Source organism: Phodopus roborovskii, unplaced genomic scaffold (genome assembly GCF_943737965.1).
Source record: "Phodopus roborovskii unplaced genomic scaffold, PHOROB, whole genome shotgun sequence".
Classification (NCBI taxonomy): Eukaryota; Metazoa; Chordata; class Mammalia; order Rodentia; family Cricetidae; genus Phodopus; species Phodopus roborovskii.
In genome coordinates, this window is record NW_026125506.1 from 11,232,657 (window position 1) to 11,260,542 (window position 27,886).

The 27,886-nt window shown below is 43.9% G+C and overlaps 1 protein-coding gene across 8 annotated transcripts in view; it reads right to left on the bottom strand.

The window, feature by feature from the left end:
• Positions 1-913: 913 nt before the first annotated feature.
• Kdm2b (lysine demethylase 2B) overlaps positions 914-27,886 on the bottom strand; it is a 114,498-nt gene continuing 87,525 nt past the window's right edge. For 7 of the 8 annotated variants that reach the window (XM_051176622.1, XM_051176623.1, XM_051176629.1 and 4 more), the window contains 11 exons: positions 18,479-18,703; positions 12,475-12,618; positions 11,581-11,667; positions 11,143-11,403; positions 10,826-10,939; positions 10,208-10,246; positions 9,360-10,039; positions 8,661-8,824; positions 8,413-8,574; positions 7,562-7,780; positions 914-1,609 (listed from right to left, as the gene is read on the bottom strand). In XM_051176622.1, the coding sequence (XP_051032579.1) occupies positions 1,428-1,609; positions 7,562-7,780; positions 8,413-8,574; positions 8,661-8,824; positions 9,360-10,039; positions 10,208-10,246; positions 10,826-10,939; positions 11,143-11,403; positions 11,581-11,667; positions 12,475-12,618; positions 18,479-18,703 (2,277 nt within the window). In that variant the 3' untranslated portion in view covers positions 914-1,427. The remainder of the gene's footprint in view (positions 1,610-7,561; positions 7,781-8,412; positions 8,575-8,660; positions 8,825-9,359; positions 10,040-10,207; positions 10,247-10,825; positions 10,940-11,142; positions 11,404-11,580; positions 11,668-12,474; positions 12,619-18,478; positions 18,704-27,886) is intronic. The other variant, XM_051176624.1, reaches the window with a different exon arrangement.

Below are 27,886 nucleotides of genomic sequence, written 5' to 3' on the forward strand. Positions count from 1 at the left end.
CACAGCAGCAAAAGAATAAGACAACAGTGAACATACATGGAAATTACTTTTGTACAGGTATAGTAGGAGACTTTCAGACAGCTGAGCCACTACTCCTAATATGCACAAGTGGCCATCATTGTAGCAGTTATTTCCCATTGTCAAAAATCAAATCTCTTTCTATAGGAGATGAAAAAAAAAATCATTGTGTCTCAAGGCTGCTGCATTTCTCAGATGACAGAGAAATTATATAGTTTTGGGGCCTCAGTTATATATACACAAGTGTGAAGAGTCCATTTATTCTGGCCATTCCAATTAGATTTTTAGCCCTCTCTTAAAAACAGAAACCCACAAACACCAAGACTGGATTTTTTTTTTTTTTTTTTTTTGTACAATTATTTATACAAATCCAACAAAGGTAAAACTGCATCAGGGAAAGTCTAGGAAACACCACCATACAACAATGGCACTTATGGATGCAGAACATGACAACTAGAAAATAGCCTGGTTACCAACTTCAGTGAGAACCGAACACTTCAAAGGAAAGGAAGGCTATGGGCACATTTATTCTACTTGATTCATGGTATAAATTAGATCTATGAAGATAGAATACAAGAGCTCATGCTTGGAGCAAAACCCTCCTGAGTGTAAAGGCTGAAATCTGAATTGTAAGATTTTGAGGAAACTCGGTGAAGTGTTTTACCTGGACTATACTTTACACTTAACCACAACATGCTCGTGTAACTTCTTGACATATAAAGTAGGCTCTCAACATCCAGTTAAACATGCTTTTAAGTGGAAGGTCGTAGCCCCCTGTCACACCTGGGCACATCTGTAGTAGAAGGGCTCTTTATGTTGATGAAGTACAGGTTAAGTTCTCCCTATTTGAAGGAAAGTTGGCAATCTAAATAATAAAAACACTGGTATGCATTCAAATCTTGCATAAATAATTTTTAAACAATTTATACAAAAATAGTTCTGCATAATGTAAGATGTAACAAAACCAACTAAACAAAATGTGTCAAGACGGCTGCAGATGGTATGTGTGGTCCACTCTATGTTGACACCAGAAGCCTTGGCATTGCAAGGAACAGGGTGTCTCAAACAAAACTACCAATAAAAGCACTAAGCTCAGGCTTCTAAGAGGATTTCTCCAAAGCTCATCATCCCTTCCAACTGGAATGTCTTCTAAAGGCCGCCTTAGAAATGGTCCAAAAAGCAGTGCAGTTATGATGCAGAAAGAGCAGAGGAAAACATCATCTGGCTCACTCATCCCCAAATGGGTAGTTGAACGGCTTCTCCCTTGGCAAGACTTGTGAAACAGAACTGTGTCTTGTGGTCTCTTGTTCCAAATTCCAAAGGGAAATATAAGCCCACTTGTTTTTCAGTCCTTTCCCCTCCCCCGCTGTGTTCCCCCAACCCTCCGTATTTACATACTTGTCCTAGAACTAACTTAGTTTTTGCAGGAGTTTCTCTTCCACTTGCCCAAATTGAACACTCACAGACATTTCGGCTATGAACTGTTCACAGCCTTCCTTGGTGACTTGCTTGCAGTACCTCAGGTCAATATGACAGATATTTCCACAGCGTTTGAAGAAGGACAGGCACTGGTCAGTGACCTTATTGCAGTCTGCAGGGAAGAAGAAACCGCATGAAGTGACAGAAGACATAGCCCAAAGTCCTATAAATTCAGAGAACCAATAGTAGAGCCAGGACACACAGCTCTCCAGTATAGATGAGTCTTTGATGTCCCCCAAAGGAGGATGATTTCATCTCATCTACCAATTTCAAAGCTTAATAATATATGCTTGAAAAGTGTTTGGAATGTTTTGCCAGACATGGGAAGACATAAGTTTCTATTTGCAACACTACCCCTTCCAGTCCCCTACAGTCAGACTATCAGGTAGAAAACCACAGGGCTGCCTCTTCCTGTATATAGTTACACACAAAAATCACTATCTTATAAAAAGAGTCACACTGTCAAGAGGCTATTCTGTTGGGACTATACTGTTAGGTGAAGTATTCTCCCTTATCTGACTACACTGTTCAGATAAATTTCCTACTTAATATGGCTGGATCAAAGTTTCTCAGGTCATCTTGGGAGCATTCTATTTCACACCCCAGTAAATTGGTGACAGGGTGTTGCTTTTTTGCCCTCGACACACCTCTAATATGGAATATCTCCCATGAAGCCTGTGCCAAAAAACCAATATGCTAGAAGGGATTGAAAGGCTTTGTCCACAAGAAAAGACAATTCAATATATCCTGTAGGCATCAATTTTGTGTATTTTATAAATTATTCTGTATTTTTCTTTAACCATACTTTATAATTGAATCTATAGTTGATTGACTTAAATGCTAGCCAGTGTCCAAATGAGACTAAGCAAGATAAATGACTTCTAAGTGGATCATATGGATGAGAAAATGATTGTTGTATTAATTTTGAAACCTTTCCCTGGCCATTACTCTTCCCAGTTTTGATTAAAAATTAAGGCCAACTGATAATATGCACTATGAAAGTGATGGTGATCAATGTAGGCATTGTCAGTCCTGCAAACAGGAGCCTCATGCCAACACAAAGCCCTGAACATAGATGCTCACCAATTCTTGGATGCATAATTCAAACTATTTGAGGACAACACAATCTCACAAATGTAGCAAATAGGAATCCAATAAATTGCTAAGTCACGGGAAGATGAGTCATGCGCTGAGCAACATATGAGGATGGGATAGTTAAACTCAAGGGAGCAGAAATATGAGGACCCTAACAAAAAGATGCTTCCAAAACAATCTCTCCAATATATTGCTGCTGCTATGTTTTGAGTCTCAGCCTCTCTATGTATCCCTGGCTTGTCTGGAACTGGCTTTGTAGACCAGGCTGTCCTCAAAAATCACAAAAAACCTGTCTACCTCTGCCTCCAAGTGCTGGTATTATTGAAGATGTGTACTTCCATACCTAGCTCTGCTAAAAGTTAAACATGCAAATGACAATGCACATACACAATTACTTTAAAAAGTTATTCCCTTAAAGCTCAAAGTTTGATTCACTTTATAGAGGATAGAGATTTTTTTTGGTATAAAAAACATTTTCCATGCTCTTGCATTTTTTTCTCACTATGTCATGTGAAGCCCCATATTGAACAGGACCTTTTTAAAATAATAATTTATCCTCATTATCTTCAGTCAAAGCTGGCTGACTATAGGCTGTCAGAGATCATCCACCAGCAGGGTAGTACCTGTCTGTGGAAGGTGTGAGATACCAGGCTATAAAGAAGTTTATTACACAAGAAGGACCAAGAAACTTGCACGGAAGGGTCCATCCCTTCCAATTTCCTAGACAGAGGAGTCTTTAGGCTCCAAGTGCAATATTTTTGTTGTTTAAACTAAGAGCCGAAAGTGATTCATCAAAAAAGGCCAATGTTGCCTGCTCAAAAGTCAACATGGAAAAGGAGTCATCTGGAAATGCTAGTTACACTGGTGCCAAGACAAGCATGCGTACCTCTAATGGCCTCAAGTCACAGCAGTGTGCCAGCTAGACAGCAGAGTCATCTGGGTGAGAGCTGCTTGTGAGATGCCAAGGAGACAGGAGCTGTTGGGCCCCTCTGTCTCAATGTGAGAGAAACTTTCAGGGGATTTTTCTCCCCCGAGTTGGTGATGGAAGTAAGACAGACTAGAGGTAGGAGAGAGCAGAGCAGGAACTTGAGGGGGAATAAGATATGTTCCACAGACTGAACTGAACATAATAACTGTCAAAAGGAGAAGGTTGTTAGAAGCGTCTATGTACATCCTAAAAGGGTTCTTAGGTGGTAGGTAGGGAAGCATGGGGGAACAATTCTGCCCAGTGCACTTACTCTGTAACCAGCTTTTCATGCCAATGAACTCATCTAAAGACCATCACAACTTTTTCATAGCAGGGAGACAAAGTACAATTATTACAGAGAAAATTTCTTACCAAAAAAAGGTTACAAGTTTCCGTTGTCTTCTAAAGGTAACTAACTGTGGGGTTTTGTTTGTGTTTGTAGTCCTGGGATAGAATCCATGTAGGGCCTTGTCATGTGATAAGCAAGTACTTTATCACCGAGTTACATTCCTGGTTCCTTATCAAGGATTACTGATAACAGGACAGGCTGATCAACATGGGGCCTCACATCACAGGGAAAAATGAAGAAAAAAAAATACAGAATTGTATGTTGGTCTCCCCACCACAACACTGGCAATATTCCTGTTCTATTTATACTTTTAAAAAAAAAAAAAGACCTTTGCCCTTTGCATCTTAGGATAACATCTGAGGGGCAATTTAAAGAGTACAGGGCACAGGACTAATACAAACAGGTATCCACTGTTTGCTATTCCTATGTATGTTTGAAAAAAATTTACAATAGAAAAATGGGGGCTGTGGAGATGGCTCAGTGGTTAAGAGGATCAGGGTTCCCAGAACTCACAGCTATCTATAATACCAGTTTCAGGGGATTTGACACCTGTTTTGACTTCTTCAGGCACCACACACACACATGAACATAACACACATAAATCTAAAAGAATTCAAACTACAAAATTGGAAAAGAAACACTGAACATGGTAAATTAAAGATGGCTTTCACTAGTTTTTTTTTTTAAACAGGAAAAAGTATTGAAAATGTTACAGAAAAAAATGTTTTTAATATAAACATGAACTTTAAAGTTGATTAAAAAAAGAAAAATTGTCAAAGTGAAGTATTAAAGAAGCTAACACTATCAAAACAACAAAACAAAAACCTAGAATTAAAACAGTTTGGGAAAGTTAGAAAATCAGTTCATAGCAGGCGGTGGCAGAACATGTGAAGCAGAGGCAGGCAGATCTCTGAGTTCAAGGCCAGCCAGAGCCGGTACACAGAGAAACTCTTGTCTTAACCAAAAAAAGAGGGCTGGAGAGATGGCTCAAAGATTAAGAGCACTGGCTGGTCTTCCAGAGGACCTGAGTTCAATTCCCAGCAACCACGCACGCGGTGGCTCACAACCATCTATAATGAAATCTGGTGCCCTCTTCTGGCACACACGGAAGCAGACACTGTATACATAATAAATAAATATCAAAACAAACGGAAAAAAAAGAAAAAGAAAAAAAAAATCAATTCATAAGACCCAGCTCCATTTCTAAATGATAGCAATAAACAATTACAAGCATAATAGCACCCAAAAAGAATAAATTCAAAGAAATGAGATTTGTCCACTGAAAACAGGAGGAAAACAAAACAACTACCAAAATAAATTGAGAGATACAAGTGGGAAAACATTCCAGGTTCATAGATTAGGAAATCTAAAATACTAAGCTATTACCACTGTCAAAGATGTAAAATCACAGTAGTTTTGCAAAAATAGAAAAGCTCATCCTGAAATTTAAGGATGGACACCAACTACTCTGAAAAGTTTTAAGATTCATTTAATATTGTAGTACAATTATATACAGAGCTAAAGCAATCAAAATTTTGATGGTGACATCAAGACTCATATCAACCAATAGGGTAGAATCAAGATTAAAAAAATTTGTTAATATGGTTAAGTTAGTAATTCCCACAATAAATTTATATTAATAAGACACATTAATTACATAATACTATATAATGGATTATCATAGATAATTATGATTATTAACCATATAATAGAATTATTTCTTATTTTATTAGAGACATAGCCCAACTGTCCTGAAACTCACAATGTAAACCAGGTAAGTCTCAAACTCAGAGATCATCATACCTCTGACTCCTTAGTGCTAGAAATAAAGGAGTGAGCCAGCACATCTGGCTGGTTAAACAATTAAAAAAGTATGTATGTGTGGTGCACATGTGGAAATCAGAGAATACTAATGACAGTTCTCTTGTCCCTTCATGTGGAACCTGAGGATCAAACTTTGGTTTCCAGGCTAGGTAGAATGTGCCATTTTGTGGGCCTTCAAATGATTTTTGACAAGGGCATCAAGTATATCCAATATCCAATGAGGAAATAGTCTTTTCAACAAATGGTACTGGGAAAACTAGATGCCTACATGCAAAAGAATGAAAATGGACCCACCACTCCCACACAGCATATGAAAATACAGAAAAATCTTTATGACATGGGATTTGGTAACTTTCCCTGATACCACATACACAAACTGAAGTGTTGGAGAGAAGGCTCAGCAATGGAGAGTGTGTGCACTGTTCTTGCATAGGCCATGATGACTCACCACCTCCTATAACTGAAGCTCAAAGGGACCCAACATCCCCTTACTACACACACACAGAATTAGTGACAAAGACTTCTACAAAGATGGTGGTGGTGGTGGGGATCATTAATAGATAAAGCACTAAGTTAATTTTCGCTTCCTGCTTCTGGGTGTTAAGACGCCAGGGGAGAAAACCTTGTATTTTCTGAAGCAACATGGCTTATAAACCAGGGGTTTATACTCAACTAATCAGGAATACACACAAAATGTTTTATGTATCCATCCAACAAGAGACAGTATGGAACCAGGAAAGGAAGGCATCTAAAGCAACAACAAGGATGATGGTAAGTGAGGCCCCTGAATAGCAGTAGTGTAGTAAAGGTAGCAAATTCAGATGGGAATAAGAATTCTGGCAGAAAATATAAGGGGAAGAAAAAGGGGAGAGGGAAAAAAAGGCCAGGGATAGAGACACTGTCCTATAGAAACAAACTGACTGTGTTTGTATTACGTTTAGCTGTATAATTTACTTCAGAGTTAAACCAAAACCAAAAAGGCAATTATTAACTAGCAAAAGTCATGCTGGAAAGGAAGTGTACTCACAATACATTATTTGGCTTAATTAGTCCTAACAGCAGCACATAATGCAGTTGTGTCAAAATGTGATTGATTTTAGTGAGTTGAGGGTATCCATTTCTTGAAGAGTGACTTCCCCCCTTTTATTTATATATTTTGTCTCACATAAATATAACAATTCCAATCCAGATGATCTTAAATTACCAGAAAACACTGTTAACTGAACTAAGGACAAGTGGCCTTGCTATTGTCCACCTTACACCAAGTTCCAAATCCTTCAGAAGCAACTTCAGCCAAAGAACAGTGGAAAGATTGAGGATTCTGTAATATATGTGACAGAAATAAACACTGGAACTATCTGTAGGGATTTCATTTCTAGCAGGTTCCTTGATAGAAAGATCATAAGGGGCACACACAAGACATGGCAACACAAGCTCCTGCCTCCCAATACATGGCTATTGCCCATGAATGAGTTTGTGCCTTACCACCCAAGCAAGGGATGCCCCTAAACTGTAGTTTGGATCAGGAATTACTATTACATACTCTGGTTTTTTGTTTTGTTTTTTGATAGGATTTATTACATTTTAATTAATAGTAACTATCTCTAGACTTAAGTGGTCTCATTCACTTGAGACTAGAAAGTAGGTTTTCTTTGTTTTTGAGACAAGGTTTCTCTGTGTAGTCTTGGTAGCCTGTAATTAGCTCTGTAGATCATGCTGGCCTCCATCTCCTGAGTGCTGGGATCAAAGATGTGCTCCACCACCACCACCACCTGGCTAGACAGTCGTTCTTGATATCTCCTGTGCCCACGGGTATGGGCCCAGCTCACCTGATAGAATGATCTCTGTCAGAGAGTCTCGAGTGGTAGTGCCGACTGCAGTGAGCAGGTTGATGGACTGATCAGTGACATGATTACAGTAACTGAGGTGGAGCTTGGAGAGCAGGGGCATATGGCGGATAATGAGCCGTAGGGAGGCATCTGTGATGTCCAATCCAGCTAGGCGCAGTTCTACAATGTTCCGGAGCTTGCTCCGATTGTCCATCTGACCTGTTGGGGCAGAATGGAGAGAGGCAACTGATCAACCTCAACAGGGAAGTTCTGCTGTTGTTACTCTACAAGGCCCATCTGCTGGGTGTGTGTAATCTTCTATTTCATAGTCATAAAGTGTATCCTACCTCAAGCCAGAATTTCAGCATTAAAAATCAGAATTCATAAACACATTTGGAGATTCTGTCTTCAAGATGTGGTTGGTGAGATTACATTTCATTCTAGCTATCTGCCCTTGTCTTTGTTACCCCACCTCATACATGTACCAGTAAGCTTTGCCTGGGAAGGGTGATCCAGGCAGCGGACCTAGGAACAACACATTATGCTTTGAGACCTCATTTAACCACCCTAACCCTGATGCCTCAGAAGAGAAGGTTAAAGCCAATGAAGACTTAACAAAGAAGCAGTCAGCCAAAAAAAAAAAAGAAAAGAAAAGAAAAGAAACAAACAAAAAGTGCTTGTATCCAAAGAGAACTCTTTGCCCTATATCTTCCAACAAAGAGCAAAGCTGATGACACATAACAACATGAGAAGAGGAGGTTGGTTAGCAGACAGCAATGTGCTCAAAACAAAAGGTCATGCCATCTCCATGAGATGGACCTTTAGGGTATAGCTCCAGCCTGGCCACTCACCTGGCCTGTTGTCTGTGGGTGGGGACAGAAGATCCCGCATCTGGGCATCCTTTAGTCCTTCTACCCACTGAACATCCAGGGTCCGGAGCAATGGACAGCTGGAACTACAGAGGGCTGAGACAGCAATCCATGAGCAACCTGACAGCACCAAGTCTCGGAGCCCTAAGGGAAAAGAAGAGGGTATGAGTCAAGTGACATAATCCAGGTCATCATTACTAAACATTTGGGATCCTTAACCAAAACCTTACCAGGCAACCGGTTGATGAGCCAACTCAGCTGCTTCTTGGAGATATTGGTCCAGCTGAGGTCAAGGGAGACAGGCTGTCGGCGGATGATGCCGCTCAGCATCAAGGGCGTGATGGACTTGCAGTGGTTCAGGTCAATGCGGGTCCACAACCGCTTATCGCAGCACCTGAGAGCACAGCCAGGCAGGGAACACATCATCATAGTAGCTTACCTGGAGAGCCCCTGCTTGGCTATGCTAACTCCCCACTTGCCATCTCAAGGAGGAAGTTCCTTTAAGATTCACCCTGCCCACATTTGGGCACCTCTGTTGATGCTTACATAGAAGATGCCAGCAAGTACTCTCCATAAAATATCACCTTCCAATGGTCTCACTATGCCTCCTAACAACCCTCGTCGAGGCACTGGATCCTCCTATTCATGAGGTCAGGTCAGAAACTCAGCTAAAGCTAGAAATCTGGAAAAATGTCAGGCTGGAATTTGTCAGTACTGGTCACTTACTTACACTCAGCTAAGTCTAGACAAGGGGAAACTATATGGTCCTTAGTTTTCCATATTAGGAAAGCAAATAGATGTCCCTCCCCTTCTGAGACTAGACCTCTGTAACAGGAAACTAATCTCTATAATCAACTCAAGCAATGTATGCTGCCATGGACTATCCTGCGCCACAACCTAAACCCCACCTATCCAGGGCTGTCCCTCACCAGCGGTTCCAGGTTCTGCAGACCCGCATGCAGACACACAGGTCTTGGTGGCTGAGGTAGCTGAAGACTGCCATCCACACCTCCCTGTGCATGACATGGGCTGCTCCATCATCAAGGGGCAGCGAGTCAGGTGGGGGGCTGATGGGTGGCGGTCGGATCACATGACGCTCCATCTGGATGCACTTAGGTGGGGACGAAGAGGGTGGGGGCCGGGAGATAACTCGAGGTGGGCTGCGTAGGCCAGGTCCCAGTGGGTGCCGTAGCTCCCGAGGGGTGCCGTTGAGCCCCTTGCTGAAGCGATGGGGGCGCTCGCAGTGGCTTAGGGGCCTCTTTGGCTCCTCATTCTCACTCTCGGGCTCTGACTTGATGGGCTGGTGGTTCTCGTGGGCCAAGGTACTCTCTGTCTTTTGGATCTCGTGGTTGAGCTCCTTGCTTAGCTCTTTGCTTAGCTCCTTGTTGGGAAGCCGTCGTTTCCGGCGCATCTTCACCTTTTTTTTCTCTTCAGGGCCTTCAGCCCCTTCAGTGCTGGGCCCAGCAGTGGGTGAGCTAGAACGTGACTGATCACTCTCCCGGGTCTTAGGAGGTGCCTCAGGCAGATCGTCTTCTGGCTCCTGCTTGAACCGCCGAAGCGGTTTGTTGGCCAGTGCCAATCTATCCTCAGTGTTCTTCCAGGATCGGCGCTGCAAAAGCGAGGGAGAGGTGAAGATGGGTGGCCTTCAATTAACCCATGCAGTTTGGGGTAGTGCCCACACCAGACTTCCCAACCCTATCATGGGGTAAACAAGGGCCACCGGGATATTGCCCATAGCTCTGACAGCTGAAAGTGGGTACATGAGGGAAGACGGTACCTTTTTCCTGAGAAGCTTATCTTCTTTGCCAGGTTTTAACTGTCATAGGGAAGAAAGGATACAGACTTTGCTCCTGGACTAGAAGTACATGATCCCCTTTAAACCCCACGCCTCAAGCCCAGTCTCTAAAGCAAGGGTTAGGACATCTTCCCCACAAAGCCATGTCCTTCCCATTTGACTAACAGCGTAATTCTGCCTGCTGATTTCCCAGACAATGGTAGAAATAATGGAGGATGGTCAATTGTTCCCACCCAGCTGACCTCCCACCTGAGTCAGACCAGAGATGGCAGTTGCCCGTTAACAGCAGCCATGGCTAAGAGAGCCCAGGCAGGAGACATCCCTAGCCAAGCCCTGCCAGAAGCTTCTCCAGGCGCCACCTTGTGGCTACTAACGGCAAGGTCCATTAGAAGAGCAGGGCCACCAAGATCTACCCAACTGCAGCTTTCCCAACCAACAGAGGCTTCTCAACCTCACAGAGTTTCTCAGGCCCACTGCCCGATTTGGGGCCAGGCCACAGGAGCATCTGCAGCAATAGAGCAGGGTTTCTGAGGAGTGGGGGGAAGGACAGCCTGGACTCTAAAGTCCCCAGGGCCTCGGGAGGGTGGGGCGTGGGAGCACCTGCTGCTGGAAGTAAGTGAGACTGGATCTCCACCAAGGGCTGAGACTGCTGCCTAGAGGGGGCCTCGGCGAGAGGTGAGAGGAGGAACCGGGGGACGTTTGAAGCGTCGAGGCCTAAAGGGGGTGGGAAGAGGAGTGACTTCGCTGGCTTTTCTCTTTCTTTTGGGCCAGGCTCTCAGGATTTGGGTGACCTGCTCAGGGCAGCTCGTAAGAGGCCAGGATCCCAAGTTTTACCCATTAACCTTCCCTGGCCCCCACCCTCCACCCCACACCTAGCCACACCACCCTTCAGCAGCCCAGGATCTCCCAGTTCATACTCGCTTGCGTCCACTCAGCTCTTGGGGCTTCTCGTATTTCCGCTTCCTCCTTAGGTGCACATCATCAGACTTTCGACGTAGGATGCCATCTGCAGGCACCTTCTTGGGGTGCTCGTCTGACCTGCGTCGGGGAGCCTCTTCACACTCACTCCTCCGCTTGGTAGGCTCCTGCCCTTCCTTGTTGTCCCGGTTCATCTTCTGCTCCTTGAGCAAGGAGCCAGGCAGGTTGGAGGCATACTTAAAGCCAGGGCCACGCTTTTGCTTGTAGGCCAAAAAGAGAGAACAACAATCCAACTGTATATCTTTGAACTTGCTCTTCCTCTTCCAGCCCGCCGCACCCCACCTGACTGACAACTGGGGACAGGCTGGTCCTGGCAAGGCCCAGCCCGTCCCTTTCTGCCAACCCGACCCAACCAGGGACTTGGAGTGCGCACTCACTTTCCCGGTCTTGCCAGCATGGTTACACTTCGGACACTCCCAGCAGTTTGGAAGCTCATCGTTGACCACACCCTCTGATTCCTTAATCTAAAAGGACAGGACAGGTCTCAGTGGACAGGGAAGGGTGCCCAGAGGATCCACAAGGATACGAGGTCTCTTCATGGCCCAGTATGCTTCAGCATTCACATCCCTCCCCCAAGCATCTTGTGTCTAGCCAAAAGAAAGGACCCACCACGTGGTTGTGTTATTTACCTTAGCCCAGCACAGGAGACATAGTGAAGCAATACCTACCAGGATAGGCTGGCTTCCAAAGCTATGGATAGCAAAGCACCCCCATCGGGTGGGTGTGATAAGGGAATAAGGGCCCAAACAAAGGCCCTTACCCCTTGCAGCCCACAGACAGGAAATGTATTCTGGGATAGAGACATGTGCCAGCAGAGAATGGCTTCTTCCTTTCCAAGGTAGAGCCAGCCACCTGTGCCAGGCAGGCACAGAGGTCACCCAGAAGGCAGTCCTGTCCTAGCATATCACAGGAACCGGTTCCTGGTTTAGAGGCACAGAAACATTGTTTAGCCCCGCCCTCCCTGGCTCAGGCCTTTTTCTCCCAGATGCCAGGATTCAGTATCTCAGTCTACTGAGATTCTCTGGATCCTGCTGTAGACACTATCCCAAACTCTTCTTCTCCTGGGCTTATCACCTGACACAGAATGGCCTAGAACTGAAGGGTCCTCTAGGAATTCAGCATGCCACCTGTATATCCTCACTACCTGAGCAGCAACTCTAGGGAGGGAACATAGTTGCCACATCATAACTGTCAGGCTTGGAAGCCTGGAAGCCTTGAGGGGTATGTGTGTATGTGTGTGCTTGGGTACTCAGGGACCCTAGGGACGCTACCTTAAGGCATCCAGGGTGGATGATCTCATTGCAGATGGAGCACTCCATGAGCATAAGGTTAAACTTGCCTTCCTCCTCTTCCACTGTGTCCTCCTTCCCTGCCTCGCCACACACAAGGCACACGGCAGTGTGGGGCAGCACTGGCTGAGGAACCAAGAAACATTCAAGTCAGCAGAGTGAAGACAGATCCCACTGGAGACTACGTCAAAGTTCTCCTGGGCCTGTCAGGAATCAGAGAGCTGGTCCAAGGGAATTTATTTACCTGTTTACATACTATCAGTACCTCTACGTGCCAGGTATTCTACAAGAACTAAGAATATGCTAGGCATTGGTGGCACACACCTTTAATCTCAGTATTTGGGAGGCAGAGGCAGGTGAATTCCAGGCCAGCCTGGTCTACAGAGCGAGTTCCAGGACAGGATCTAAAGTAATACAGAGAAACCCTGTCTCAAAAGAACCAAAAGAACTAAGAATATAGCAATGAACAAGACAGATCAACACCCTGACCTTATCTTTTGGTAGAGGAGAGGCAGGCAACATGAAGAACATATTCTGTTTATATAGACAAATTTAAGTGTAGAGGTCAGACTAGACTCCCAACTTGGAAAAGACCAGAAAGATGTCCACAGAAGGCTGAATGAAATCTTAGCATTGGTATCAGGGCACAATCCACAGCCTGTTTCCCAAGACCTCAAAAGAGGGCTCATGCCCATCTCGAATAACAGCAAGGGATGATTTGCCTTCTGCAGTAACGGCGCATAAGCTAGAGTGGGTGAAACAGTTGTGGTCCTCGGTATAGAGGCCAGGTCCTGCCACCCAGGCAACCAGTCACTCAGGACCACATGCACACTGAAAATCCCCAGTTCCACTTTGTGTCTTTGATTATTAACTTCATGAAAACCTCAACCCTTGAACACACATCCTTTTCACACAGGAAGTATGCACAAAATACTTCCCCATGCTGAGGGACCGTTATTAAAGGACATGTGACTAACTTGTGTGCTCAACTGACCACCAGGTTCTCCACAGAACATCTTTATTTTAGTTTTGTTTCTTCTACATCCATCCATCCATCCATCCATCCATCCATCCATCCATCCATCCATCTATCTATCTAAGAGTCAGGGTTTCATACTGTACCCCAGACTAACTGTAAACTCATGACCTGCTTGCTTCAGCCTCCCCATTACTGGGACTACTGGTATGAGCTATCACATCTGGCTTAGAAAATAATTTTTATTTGAAAGAGTAGACAAACCAGTAGCTGATGTTGTATTTTCTTGAAAACTTTAGATGTGATCTCATGCCAGGTAGTGGTGACACATTCCTTTAATCCCAGCACTCGGGAGGCAGAGGCAGGGGGATCTGTGAGTTTGAGACCATTCTTGTCTGACAGTCTTCAAGCCACAGAGAAACCCTGTCTCGGGGGGCTGGAGAGATGGCCACAGCGGTTAAGAGCACTAGCTGCTCTTCCAGAGGATCTGAGTTCAATTCCCAGCAACTACATGATGGCTCACAACCATCTATAATGAGATCTGGTGCCCTCTTCTGGCATGCAGGCAGAACACTGTATACATAATAATAAATCTTTATTTAAAAAAGAAATCCTGTCTCAAAAAAAAAAAAAAAACCCAAGAAAATAGAAATCATTGATCTCCTGTCATTTGCAAAAAATAAAACAAAACGACAAAATTCAAGACTGTAAAAGCAAATGAAGTTTTCCTTCACCTGATAGTCTTTCCACGGCAAGGAACAGGTTTTTCTTATCAGAATGATGGTAATACTATTTCAAATGTGATATGTATCTATGCTTAGAGTATCTGCATCTTTGGGAAATTCAGCCTCAGTGACCAGGATGCAATGTTGCAAGATAACTTCAGGGGAAAGGCAAGACAGCTTTTAATGCAACAGTATAAAAAAGCCAATTGATAAAGTTTCAGATTCCATTTTGCAACTACCTTTAAGAAGCTGGCCAAAGGGTAGTAGTGGCCCACCCCTTTAGTCCCAGCTATGGGGCAGAAGGAATGATTGTTTGAGTTCAAGACCATCCTGGTATACAGAGCTAGTTCCAGGACAGTCAAGGTTACACAAAGAAATTCTATCTTGAAAAACCAATGAACAAACAAATGAAAAATAAATAAAAGGAGATGCCACCTGCACGATTTTGAAGGCATGAAAGGACCCAGGTTTATCTGTAGAAGTTATTACCATGTTCTTCCCTTGCCCAACTATTTGTGGGAAGCTGGATTTCCTCATCCTCCATCCAAAACAGGTCGTTTATAGAAGCAGATATGAAGCCAGGCAGTGGTGGCCCATGCCTTTAATCCCAGTACTTGGGAGGCAGAGGCAGGTGGATCTCTGAGTTTGAAGCCAGCCTGGTCTACAGAGCCAGATCCAGGACAGCCAGAGCTATTACACAAAGAAACTATGTCTCAAAAAACCAAAAAAGCAATTATGAGCCAGATACAAGAGATTTATAGAAACATCAGCAATGCTACTCTCTCCCCTTACTAATTACTTTTGAAAATATAGAGCTGGCTCTCATAAACACATGCCATTTGTGAACATTCTTACTTTATAAATGAATATAAAACATTTTTTATTTCTCAATTGTAATTTTTAGGGTCCTTGTCATTTCTTAAGGCCATATAATTTGACAATTGCTATACATGATGATACACAGGGAGGTTATGGGCCAAGGCACATATTCAGCCTTCTTGTGCCTAGTACCCAGTGGAAGTACCTTTAGTTTTAATTAAACTGCTTTACAAGGACCTCAACATAAGCTGGGATGCATACATTCCACAGATAAGTTAAAACGTCTTTGTGAGTCTGGGGATAGTGACAGATACCTTTATTCCTAGCATTCAAAGGCAGAAACAGAGGCAGGCAGGTGGGTTCCAATGAGTTTGAAGCCAGCCAGTATTACACAGAGAGACCTTATCTCAAAAACAAACAAACAAAAAAGCAACCCACAATTTTAAAGAGTCTGCTTATGAAAACTACTGGTTTTGAGAACAGTGTAGCCTAGACCTTGGCACAACTGGAAGTGACCCATGACTATCTTTGCACAAGTAGAAAGATACAGGAATCGTGTGCTGTACCATCTTATCTCTGTAGATGCCTGACTGACTAGGTGCCTCCTTGCACAGCCTTGTTAGCAAGGAAGAGACTCCTGTCTTGCTTTCTCCATCTCCACATAGCTTCTTAAATTGGCTACTCTCCCCCCAACATCTGTAGCCTAGACTGATTTGGCAACTGCTACATTCTGAACAAACAGTCTGGCCTCACACTTTTGTCAATCCTCCTGCCTCAACCTCTTTGAGGGTTAGCCTTCCTCTAGCACTTCCCCTTTAACTGCCTGTGACTCACATGCCCTACCCCCTAGCCAAGCCCTTGATGTATAGAGTCTTACTCCTTTAGGCTCCTTGTCTCCATGTGGCTTCTCACACTGGCATTCTCCTTGCTACCCTAGCTTATCTTCATGCCAGGATCTCTGAGCAGCTTCACCTCTGGCACCTCAAACTCAGTCTTCAACCTCAGATACCTGTTCCTTTCTATTGATGCCTCGGCTGAGCTCCTTATTTTAGATGCCCTGACAGTTTCCTGTGCAGTTTCTCTGACCTTGTTCACCTCATCGGGGGCCTTTCTGCCTTTTCTCGTTCTCCAAAAACCACTATTTGCTGCTTCAGATAATGAGAGAACACAACTTTTCCTTGGATTTCAGTGAGTTGTCTTTGTTTTCAAGTGAATTGTCTTTGTTTTCCCGAATACCAAGGTGGCTAATGTCTCCTCATCCCACAATCTTCTGTCTGATATTTCCCAAAGGGTTCCCCCCCCCCTTTTTTTTTTTTTTTTTTAAGAAAGACAGGTCTAGGCTGGACACTGGTGGTGCCTGCCTTTTATCCCAGCACTCTGAAGGCAAAGGCAGGTGGATCTCTGTGAGTTCCAGGCCAGCCTGGTCTACAAGAGCTAATTTCAGGCCAGCCACAGAGAAACCATGTCTGGGGATGGGGGGGTAGACAGGTCTCTCTACAGCTCTGGCTGAAATTTTATGTAGACCAGAATGGCCTTGAACTCACAGAGATCAGCCTGCCTGAGTGCTAAGATTAATTAAAGGCATGATGAAGGTTCAATTCCCAGCACCCATTTATTTGGTGGCTCACAATTGCCTATAACTCCAGTTCCAGGGGACCTGACACCTCTTTCTGGCCTCTGTGTGCATCAGCCATACACAGTGGTGAACAGAGCAAAACACAGTCAAAGCATTCATACAATGTACACATATGGTGCGTATATGCAATGGCAAAACAATCATACATATAAAAAAGTAAATAAGTCTAAAACACAAAGACTTGCACTTAATTTTGAGGAATAAAATGCAGAATATATAAAGAATTTCTACAACTCATCAAAACAAAGCACACACAAAAAAAATCCAACTTAAAAACAGGCAAAGGACTTGAAAGAAGATATAAAAATGGCTAACATGAACATGAAAAGGTGTTCAACATCAATCATTATTAGGGTAATACTTATTAGAGCAAAAAAATAATGTGGCCAAAGATGTAGAGAGATGGAATCTCTCCACTTCTCATGCAGTGTAAATTGTATCACCACTATGGAAATTACTCAAAAACTAAAAACCAAATTATGATCCAACAGTTCCACTTCTGCCCACAGATGCATTCCAGTATTCATGTTCATTTCAGCATTATTCACAAGAGGCAAGACATAGAAACAACTCAAATACCCACACTCAGAGTACAAAAACAAATATATATATCAACATTAATACATTTTTTCTGGGCCAGGTTGGTGGGGTGGCACACATCTATCATTCCAGCATGTGGGAAGCTGATGGCAGCAGGACTACAAGGCAAGACCATGGCACAATAAACAAACATACAAAAATTTTAAATTAAAACAATTCTGTCATGTGGACAACTGTATCTTTAAGTATAGTATGCTAAGTAAAATAAAGCACTCTTAAAATGACCGTCCATTTCACATATACATAGTATCTACAGTGGTTAAACTCTCAGAAACTGAAAATGCTATGTGGTTTCTAGGAAGATGAAAATGCCTTCTAGATCAGCAGCACAGACATACACAAAATTAACACTCATGTGCCATATGCTTAAAAAAGAGAAGTTGGCAAATTTTATGGTGTGTGTGTTTTTTTGTTTTTGTTTTTGTTTTTTTTTTTTTTTTGATTTGTTTTGTTTTTCCTTTACCACAAGTAATAGACAACAAATCAGTTATGTACACAGGAAGAAGGGGAAGGTGCTACGGCTTGGGGTTTGGGGGTCAGGAGCATTCAATTCAGGGAGAAAAGGCTCACTCACCCCATACCATGCTGAACTTATGGACCAGTTCACCAGGGTGGAGGAATCTGGTTACTCCAGCTAAGCCAGCTTTTCAATGGGGCAGGAGGAAGACCACTGGGCCTCCAGAGAGCAGTGCCTCAGGGAAGGCAAAGTCTGAGAGTATGTGGAAGAGGGAACTAAAATTGAACTCCAGAACTGGTCAGGTTGTCACAAAGAAGTGTGAAGTGTCTCCAGGGGCTGGCCATATTCTCCATGGACACAGCTTCCCCATACCACATATCACTCCTTGTCTAGAACAAAATGGTCCTTCCACCCAAACTTCTAATTATGAACAAAGGACAGGAAGGAAGGAAGGGCTCAGAATCTTATGAACTGGACCATAAATGTTGGCAACAGGGTCACAATCAAAAGACAGGCTGCCATGACCTCTTTAATAAGAGGGACTTCAAAGTACTCAAGTCATTTCAGGAAGGGAATAGTTACAGACCACCAGGTAACAAACAGGAGCCTGACACATGGCAAGGCTACTCAGCACAACCAAGTATAGTTGAAAAGAATGTCACCAGAACCCCTTCACTCCATAAGGAGCTCCTCTAGGGCAAGAAAGGCGTGGGACAGCCCAGCAATCTGGAAGCAGAGGCCCAGCGCCCTGCCCAGGCCCCCTGTGAACTCACCGCGATGCACTGGCGCATGATGCAGCTCTGCTTCATGCGCCCGGGGCCTCCAAACTTCTTCATGTCCTTGCAAAAGTGGCACTCTCCGCACTCCGTCCGTAGGCAGGCCTCGCACTTGCGGCATCGCGTCCGGCGCCGGCGAGCTCCTGCCGTTGTTCGGTTGGCAGCCAACTTCACCGCTGAGGCAGGGCCCAACTTGCCCTTAGGCCGACCCACCACCCGGTTCTGGTGGAGAAGATGGAACAAATAAATGAGAGGGGAGGGAGGCTCCAGGGGCAGTCAAGCACCTAGGAGTGGGTTTCAGGTTGAACTGTACCAAGCAAGAGATGCTTAAGTTGGCAACCTTGATACCGCAGAAAGTAACCCTATTAAGATATTACTTGGCACAACTGGGTTAAAAAGGAGGGCAAGTCAGGTAAGTTCAAATTGTATGACAGATAACCTTTTGAAAGGAGTAAACTTGGATACAGGCAGACATATATAGTGGGAACACAAATGAAGACAGGGAAAAGTGCCATCTGCCTGGCATCCTTCTGTAAGCCAAGAAACACCAAGGACTACAGACCAAATAAAAGTAAAACAGTGTTCAGCCAGTCAGTGGTGGTGCACATCTTTAATCCCAGCACTAGGGAGGCAGAGGCAGGGGGAGCTCTTTGAGTTTGAGGACAGCCTGGTCTACAGAGTGAGTTCCAGGACACACAGGCTACACAGAGAAGACCTGTCTTGAAACACAAACAATAACAAAAAGAGCAATGCTCAAACAGCTGTAGTTCTTGCCTCTAGTCCCCAGCCCCAGAGCCTCCTACAAATCCAAGATGCGTGGTGGACCTGCCAAGGTAACTACAGTCCACCAAGGCTCTGAGACAGGAAGGACAGCACAGAAGATAGTACTGTCTAAAGTAGAACCGGAGTCCTGGAAGCCAAACAACCCTATCACAGGGGTCGCCTAAGATCACCAGAAAACACAGATCTTTACATTACAATTCATAACAGTAGCAAAGTAACAGTTATGAAGTAGCAGCAAAAATATCTTGTGGGGGTCAGCACAACATGAAGAACTATACTAAAAGGTCATAGCATTAGAAAGGTTGAAAATGACTGGTCTAAAGCACCCTTTTGTAACACAAGTTTACTGGGACAAGGTTAGTCCCTCTGCTAGGGAGGGCACTGCTCATGTTGAAGCCTACTAGCCTAACTGCCACCTAATATTTAAAGTCACTTTTCAGGCTTTGTCATCCTTGACTTTGCAGAGAATCCTATCCTGCAGGCCTGAAGAGCTATTACTGTGCAGTTTTGCAAACTTCCAGGGACCCTTTCCCATAATACACAGCTCCCCTGACCTCAGGGGCTTTCTAGGACACCTGTCCACATTAGAAAGAAAAGGATTCAACCTTTCTCTGTGAATAGCCACATTATCAATCACTATCGTCTCTCAAACAAAACTTTTCCTAGCAGTCTGTAACATTCAAGGAAGTTGCCAGGCCTCTACAGGCCCAAGTCCTAAGACAGAAAGAAAGCCTTTGATAGCCCCACTCTATCTGCTCTGAATCTCAATTTGCTATTGCAGGGTTTCTGGCCCATGGACCAGAAACAAAGATGAGCAGGACTGGGGCCCTATCCACTAGTCACTCTTCCTTCAAGTAGCAGAGGGTCCCATAGACACTCTTTGTCCTTAAAATGGGTCTGGGCTTCCCCCAAACACACGTATCTCCAGTTCTACCATGCTTATAGCTTTAGTGAGACACAACAACAGCCTTTACACTGTATATATCAAGCCAAGTCAGGTCTGCTGTATCAAGTAAGTATAGTACAACCAGTGCCTAGAGCTTTGTGAAAATTGAGAACGGCACACATAGACTATGGGCCTGCTCAGCAACTGCCCAACAGCAACAACAGAAATGCCTGAAAAGCAGCAGTGTTGTCTGTCAAAAGGAGAACCCAGAGGGTGTCTTCTCCTTACAGCACACTGTGCCTTTTGTTCCTTCTGTTAGGGGTCAGTGTCTTCACAACTCACTCTTCAAACTTAGAAATGTGGCAATGACATGAGTCCTTTTTTGGGAGCCTCAGGTTAGGCAGGCAGGCAGGCAGAGAGAGAGAGAGAGAGAGAGAACGCAAGCACACCATCCACCTCCAAGGGAAGAACCAAGGAGAGCGTATCTTGGGCCCTTGGTACAGGGAATTCCATTGACTGGTCTCTTGCATGAGAAACTAAAGAAATCCAGTCCAAAGTTATGTTATTCTGTTGCATGCCAAAGGCTGTCAAGGCCAGATGATGGTTTACTGTCCCTTACTTTCCAAAGCAAACATGCATCGGAAATCAAACTTCCTATCTCTATAACGTGAATCTGCCTAGACCTAACTAGCAGAGACATCCTGGAAAATGACAGAGAACACCTTCAAAGAAGTTGTTTCCTGGAACTTGATTCCTGAGCCTTCTCTGTAAATCTAGCTAGAGAGACGTCTTGGCTATGTTAACCAGCTGGCATGTTAAAACTAGGCCAGGTGTGGTGGCACACACCTTTAATCTCAGCACTCAGGAGGCAGAGGCAGGTGGATCTCTGTTGTGAGTTCGAGGGAGGCCAGCCTTGTCTAGAGTTACAGGATAGCCAGGACTATTACACAGAGAATCCCTGACTCAAGAAACCAAAAACAAACAAACAAACAAAAAGACCCCAACAAAACAAAAAACCCAAAACCTCCAACTAGAGCTGGGGTATTGGTGAACACCTTTAACCTCAGCATTTGGTCAGACACTGGCAGATCGCTGGTAAATTCAAGCCCAGCCTGGTCTCCAAAGGGAGCCCCAAGATAGCCAGGGCCACATAGACAGTGTCTCCAAAAAACAAATCACAAAACAAACAAAAACAAACAAACAAACAAACAAAAAACCACCCAAAACAAAACAAACAAAAATCAACAAAGCATCCAACTAGGACTCTGAATAACCAAGCAGAAAACCCCATGGCAGCAGACTCTAGACAGTGTGAAGACAAAAGGAATATGAATTAGTCAAAGCCACCTCATTTTGACATAAACCTTAACTATCCTTTGTGTACCCCCTAAACCTTCAAACAAGGCTGAACTCCACTCTACCCTTTATTCCACTATGAAATAACAACAGCCATCATGCCAGCTTCAAGATCATCTATTGAGTTTATTTATTTATTAGGGTTCCAGGCTGGCCCTGGATTTACCAGGTAGCCAAGGGTGACTTTAAACTCCTGATTCTCTTGTCCACCTCCTAGGTGCCGAGAATACAGGTATATATACCACCCCTAGCTTATGTGGTGCTGGAATGGAGCCCAGGGATCAGTGCACTCTCCAAACTTAAGTATGTACCCAGCCCCCACTTGTTGATCTAATCAGCCCAAGTGATCCACTCAGCCCAAGTGATCCACATTTTTAGTTCATTAAAAAGGATTATAGCTGGACAATTATGGTATACACCTTTAGTCCTAGTACTTGGGAGGTGGAGGAAGAGGCAAGTGGATCCCCATGGGTTTAAGGCTAGCCTGGTCTACAGAGCTAGTTCCAGGACAGCCAAGGGTACACAGAGAAAACCTATGCAAACAAACAAACAAACAAACAAAAAGATTATAAAAAACTGGAATACATAGCCAGGCCTTGTGGCCCATGGCAGAGACAGGCGGATCTCTGTGAGTTCAAGGCCAGCCTGGTCTATAGACACAGTTCCAGGGCAGGCTCCAAAGCAATACAGAGAAACCCTGTGTTGAAAAAAACAAAAAACAAACAATAAAACATAAGCAAACAAACAAATACACACAAAACAAATTGAAACAAAAATAAACCTGGAACACGCATACTTTTAAAGGGTTCTCTCCCCAGGACCAATTCAAAAGCATCTCCCTTAAAAGGATGTAAGGAAATGCCTTACTATACTATACAGCCCTGGCAGGCCTCAATTGTAGTAGAGATCCTCGTGGAGTGTTGGGATTGAAGGTGTACACCAACCCATAAAGGAAATGTTATTAAGAAGGTTCATTCATTCTCTCAATATCTAATGAGTATCTCCTATCTACCAGGTTCTAACTTCCAGGAAGTCATGGGTAGACTCTTTCTAGTCCCATATCTATGTGACATACATGCACACAAATGTTTTCTTTAAAATGATAAAGTCAGAGCTAAGGAGAGTTCAGTTGTATGCTACCACGCAGGAGACTGTGAATTCGATCCTCAGAACCGAAAACAATGAAAAGGAGAAGTAGGAAAAAAATAATAAAGTGGAAGATTTTGAACTTTGTGGTTTCAAAATTTATTACAAAAGACAGTCAATAATAAGCTGTGGTGCTGGCACAGGAACACAAAGATTATGGGGAAAAACTGAGGGTCTAAAAACAAATTTACCTTTTACCAAATTGTTTCAACAAGGGTACCAAAAAATAAAATAAAAAGTAAGTCAGGGAAAGAATTTTTTTAATCAATAAAAGGTGATGAGAAATGTGGAAATCCACATGCAAAAAGAATGAAGACAGGAACCGGGTGGTGGTAGCACATGCCTTTAGTCCTAGCACTTGGGAGGCAGAAGCAGCCAGGTCTCAATGAGTGAGGTCAGCCTGGTCTACACAGAGAAACCCTGTCTTGAAAAACCAAAACCAAAAAAAGAATGAAGACAAGATCCCACCTCACGCTACATACAAAAGACAACCCCAAAACAGATCAGAGTCCTAAGCATAAAGCTTCCTTGGATATGACAACCAAAGGAAAAATATCGAAGGAAAAATATAAAATTAGACTTCCTCAAAAATGAAAAGTTTCCATGTTTTTCCAAAGAAAAACTAAAAAAAAAAAATCTACTAGAAAATATTTGTTTATCATCTAAGCAGTTAGAGCTAGAATAAAAACTAAATAAGAAGACAAACATGTCAACTTAAAATTGGGCAAAAGGAGAGCTGGAAAGATGGCTCCATGATGAAAAGCATTGGCTGCCCTTTCAGGACTTGGGTTCAATTCCTGTACCCAAAAGTAACCTACCACCTGTAACTCTAGTTCCAGGGGATCTGATGCCCTCTCCTGGCCTCTGTGGGCATTGCATGCACAAAGTGAATAGGCACACGTGCAGGCAAAACATACATAAACCTGTTTTTAATGGACAAAGGATTTTAATAGCTAGCTCTTACAAAATATAAAACACACAAATGGCCAACAAACAAGGACAAGATGCTCAGCATCACTAGCAGCAAGACTCTGCCATGTGCACTGGGATTCATTCATTAACCCCCTCATTCACATATTCACCCACTCACCCACCCACCCAAGTGTTTTCTGGCTGTAAATTATGAACCACATTCAGTGCTAAATCCTCAGACTACTGAGATGAGTAAGCTATGTAGCCTACTTGTAAAGACATTACAGTCTGAAAGGAGAAATATAGAAACCACGTAAATGTAACACTTAGCATAAGCTAACTCTGAAGTGCTAGTCACTTTTTAATAATATATTTGTATGTATCAATAGCTTATAAGGTAGGAATTATTATGTCCACTTACAAATAAGCAAACTGCCCAATGTCACATTGCTGATAAAAGAAAACTAAGCTATGAGCCTAGGTAACAGCTCTAAAGCCTAGACTCTGGTATGCAAACCCAGCAGAGATGCCTCATCTTCTGGGAAAGGCAGACCCAGATCACAGCAGATGGGAAACAGAGGGAGAAGGGGACTACAAGGACAGTGGAAAGGGTGGGGTTAGGGAGTGGACAATCTAGGCAGAAAGAAGAATAAAATAGAGATGTGAAAGTACATGACACAGCCAAGAACTACAAACAGCTCAGCAAAACTTCTGGAAAAGAGCTCTGAGGTAGAAGGAACCTAATCTGCAGGACCTCTTAGGCCATGTCAAGGAAAAACACCAAGTGTGTACAAGGCTTCACACACGGGGGTAGTAGGACTACTATGTTCTGGCAATAGTATGGGGAAATGGAGATTTTGTGGGCAGTGAGCAAGACAAAATACAGAGATCAGCTAAAAATTGAGGGTATGAACAGAGGCAAAACGTGATGACAGCAGGGGACAATTCAGGACCCTGGTTAAGGGTAGAATATAGGGGTACAGGCAGGATGAATTTCTCTCTATCTGGAGCAACAATGAGTTTCAGGAAACAATTTGCAGGAATTAGGGAGCAAGCCAAAGGAAAGAAGCACATTGGGAATGAACTGCTTGGGAGTAGGAAGATCAAAAATTCAAGGCCTGTCTGGGCTAGAGTGAGCCTCTATCTCAAAATAAAAAGTAAGAAGAAAACAGTAATAAAGAAAAATAAAATGAAAAGTAAAGGAAGTCGAGCCAAGCGGTGGTGGTGCATGCCTTTAGTCCCAGCACTTGGGAGGCAGAGGCAGGCAGAACTCTGTGAGTTCAAGACCAGCCTGGTTTGCAAGAGGTAGTTCCAGGACATCGCCCAAAACCACAGAAAAAAACCCTGTCTCAAAAAACAAACAAACAAAAAAAGTAAAGGAAGTAGACAAGATAGCTTAGTGGCTGAAGAGGCCTGCCACTGTGCCTGATACCCTAAGTTTGATCCCAAAAGAACCCACTCACATGTTGTCTTCTGATCTCCTTGCACATAGTAAGTATACCCGAGTGTGAACAAATAGGACAAATGTAATTTTTAAAGGGAAGAATGGGGCTGGGTGGTGGTGGCACACGCCTTTAATCCCAGCACTCAGGAGGCAGAGGCAGGCGGATCTCTGAGTTCAGAGACCAGCCTGATCTACAAGAGCTAGTTCCAGGACAGCCTCCAAAACCAGAGAAACCCTCTAAAAACAAACAAACAATACACAAAATAAAAGGGACCTGAGTTCAATTCCCAAAACTGGGAAGGGGGGCAGGTCTAAATTTCCCACCAACCTACAATAAAGAATACCACTGCCAGCTGGGTGGTAGGTGGAGACCAGCCTGGTCTACAGAGTGATGGAGTTTCAGACAGCCAGGGCTGTTACACAGAGAAACACTGTCTTGAACCCACCCCCCCCAATCCAAAAACAAAACAAAAACAACCACTCACTGCCATTTATTCCTGTGGGTTTTTTGTTTGTTTTTGTTTTTCCAAGACAGGGCTTCTCTGTATTGCTTTGGAGCCTGTCCTGGAACTAGCTCTGTAGACCAGGCTGGCCTTGAACTCAAGAGATCCACCCGCCTCTGGCTGGGATTAAAGGCATGAGACACCAACGCCTGGCCCCTGTGTCTTTTAAACATACTAATACTGTATCCTGCTGACATCAAGAGTCAAGCCTAGCCTCAAATTCCTCAAGCATGATAGATATGCCACAAACACAAAAAAAGTTAGATATGACCAGTGTTCTGAGGCCTGGGATATATCATACCTGCAGGTGACAGGGAAGGTTCTAGGTTTATGTACTGGAGGTAAGAAAGAAGACAATAACGGGCTGGGTGGTGGTGGCACACACCTTTAACCCCAGCAGTGGGGAAGCAGAGGCAGGCGGATCTCTTTGAGTTCAAGGGCAGCTTGGTCTACAAAGATACACAGAGAAACCCTGTTGGGACTTTTCACCTAGAAAAACACACAACCACAAAATTTCTAAATTTTCCCATATATCTTCAGATGTTCACTATTGAGCTGGGTATGGATATAGTAGCCCACCCCTATAATTTAAACATTTGGGAGGTGAACAGAGGGGTCAATCCTGGCTACCCATGAAGCTAAAGGCCAATACTAAAGGGGAGGGTCAGAAAGACCACAGGAGAAACAGAAAGTGCTAGCAAGGTAGCCCAGTGCTCAGCCACTTGGGATTGATCGCTAGGGCCCACATAGTGGAAGAAAAAAACCAATTCCCACAGGCTTTACTCTGAACCATATGCCCCAATAATGCCACGGCATATGAACATACATGTGTGCTTGGGTGTGTGTGCACGCCTGCACACACAGTTTAAAAAACTATAATGACAGGTTTATTGGCATACTTCCAGTACTCAGGAGGTTGAAGCAGGAGAATATAAAGTTCAAGGACTTCCTGGGATATTAAGAAAGACCCCGATGCCAAAAATATACCCCTTTGAAGCCAGGCAGTGGTGGTACATGGCTGCAATCCCAGCACTTGGGAGGCATAGGTAGGCAGATCTCTGTGTGTGAGTTCAAGGCCAGCCTTGAGTTCAAGACAGAATGGTCAGTCTGTCTTGAAAAAATGAAAACATATAACCAAAGCAGGCAGACCACCACAAAATAAAACAAAACAACCTACACAGTAAATAGGTGACGCAGTGACTATCTCTACAAAATTTCTGAGAGTTTTGCTCTATAATTTTCTAGGTATTATTTTCACCCAGCAGTAGTCACTTTCATTGGAAAGAAAATAAAAGCTATTACTATTTCCCAGGACTAAAATAAATCGTCCAAGACAGAATAAACTCTTACTGACACTTCCTCAAAGTGAAAAGCAGATCTGAGGATATTTCTGATGCACTCTGATGGGAAACTGCACACAACATGGTGCATAACAGCAAAGATCAAGCAAAGGGTTTCCTGATAGTGTTGCTCTCTGTCTGGCCAACACTTCCCGGCTAGTCCATAGGCTGTGACATTTGTGGAACCCTGGATGGCTGGTGAAAGATGGGTGTGTGTGTGTGTGTGTGTGTTTACATAGATTAACCAAGTATCCCACAGCTGGGTGGGTTAGCTGAGTAGACAGGCCTAAATAAACCTCACAAGGCGGTGATCACCTTTAATCCCGGTACTCAGGAAGCAGAGGCAGGGAGATCTCAATGAGTTGGAGGTCAGCCTTGCACAGTAAATTTCAGGACAGCCAGGGCTACACACAGAAGCCCTGTCTCACAAAACCAAAAGAAAAGGGGGAGGGGAGGAGCTTGATACTGCCCAGGCCTGAATGACAGTCCCTGGCTAAGCAAGGACTTTCATGGGATAACCAGAACTCTTGACAAGGGCTCCAATTTGATCAGCTGAACCACTGGCTCCCCAACAAGTCATCCATCCAGGGAGGTTTTCCATTCTGCAGGTGGCCAAGTGTACTTGGTATCTACATGTCAGGACTCCAGCACCCCCCTTAGGAGGGACCAAAGACATTAGCTAGAAGAATAAGGTACAGGGAGGGAGCTCCCAGGGAAGAGCTGGGGCCTTGGTGCTGGCAAGCTTACCCAAGTCATACATGGGTTCAGGGTCCTTAGGACAATCTACTCTTCTGGGCTACAAAGATTCCCAGGGCGACAGAACTAATGAAAACTGTGGTGGGAGAGGTAGGGGAGTCAAAGTTCGATGAGCCACAGCCTAAAATACTCCCCAAAATGCAAAGTACCTGAGCTGACATCAACTCTGTAGGGACTCAGAAAAAAACAGCTGCTCAAGGCCTTGACAGACAGAATGCTGTCTGCCTAGTAAACGTGAACAGGGGAAATCTTTATAAAGTGTAAATGAAAACCTGGAGA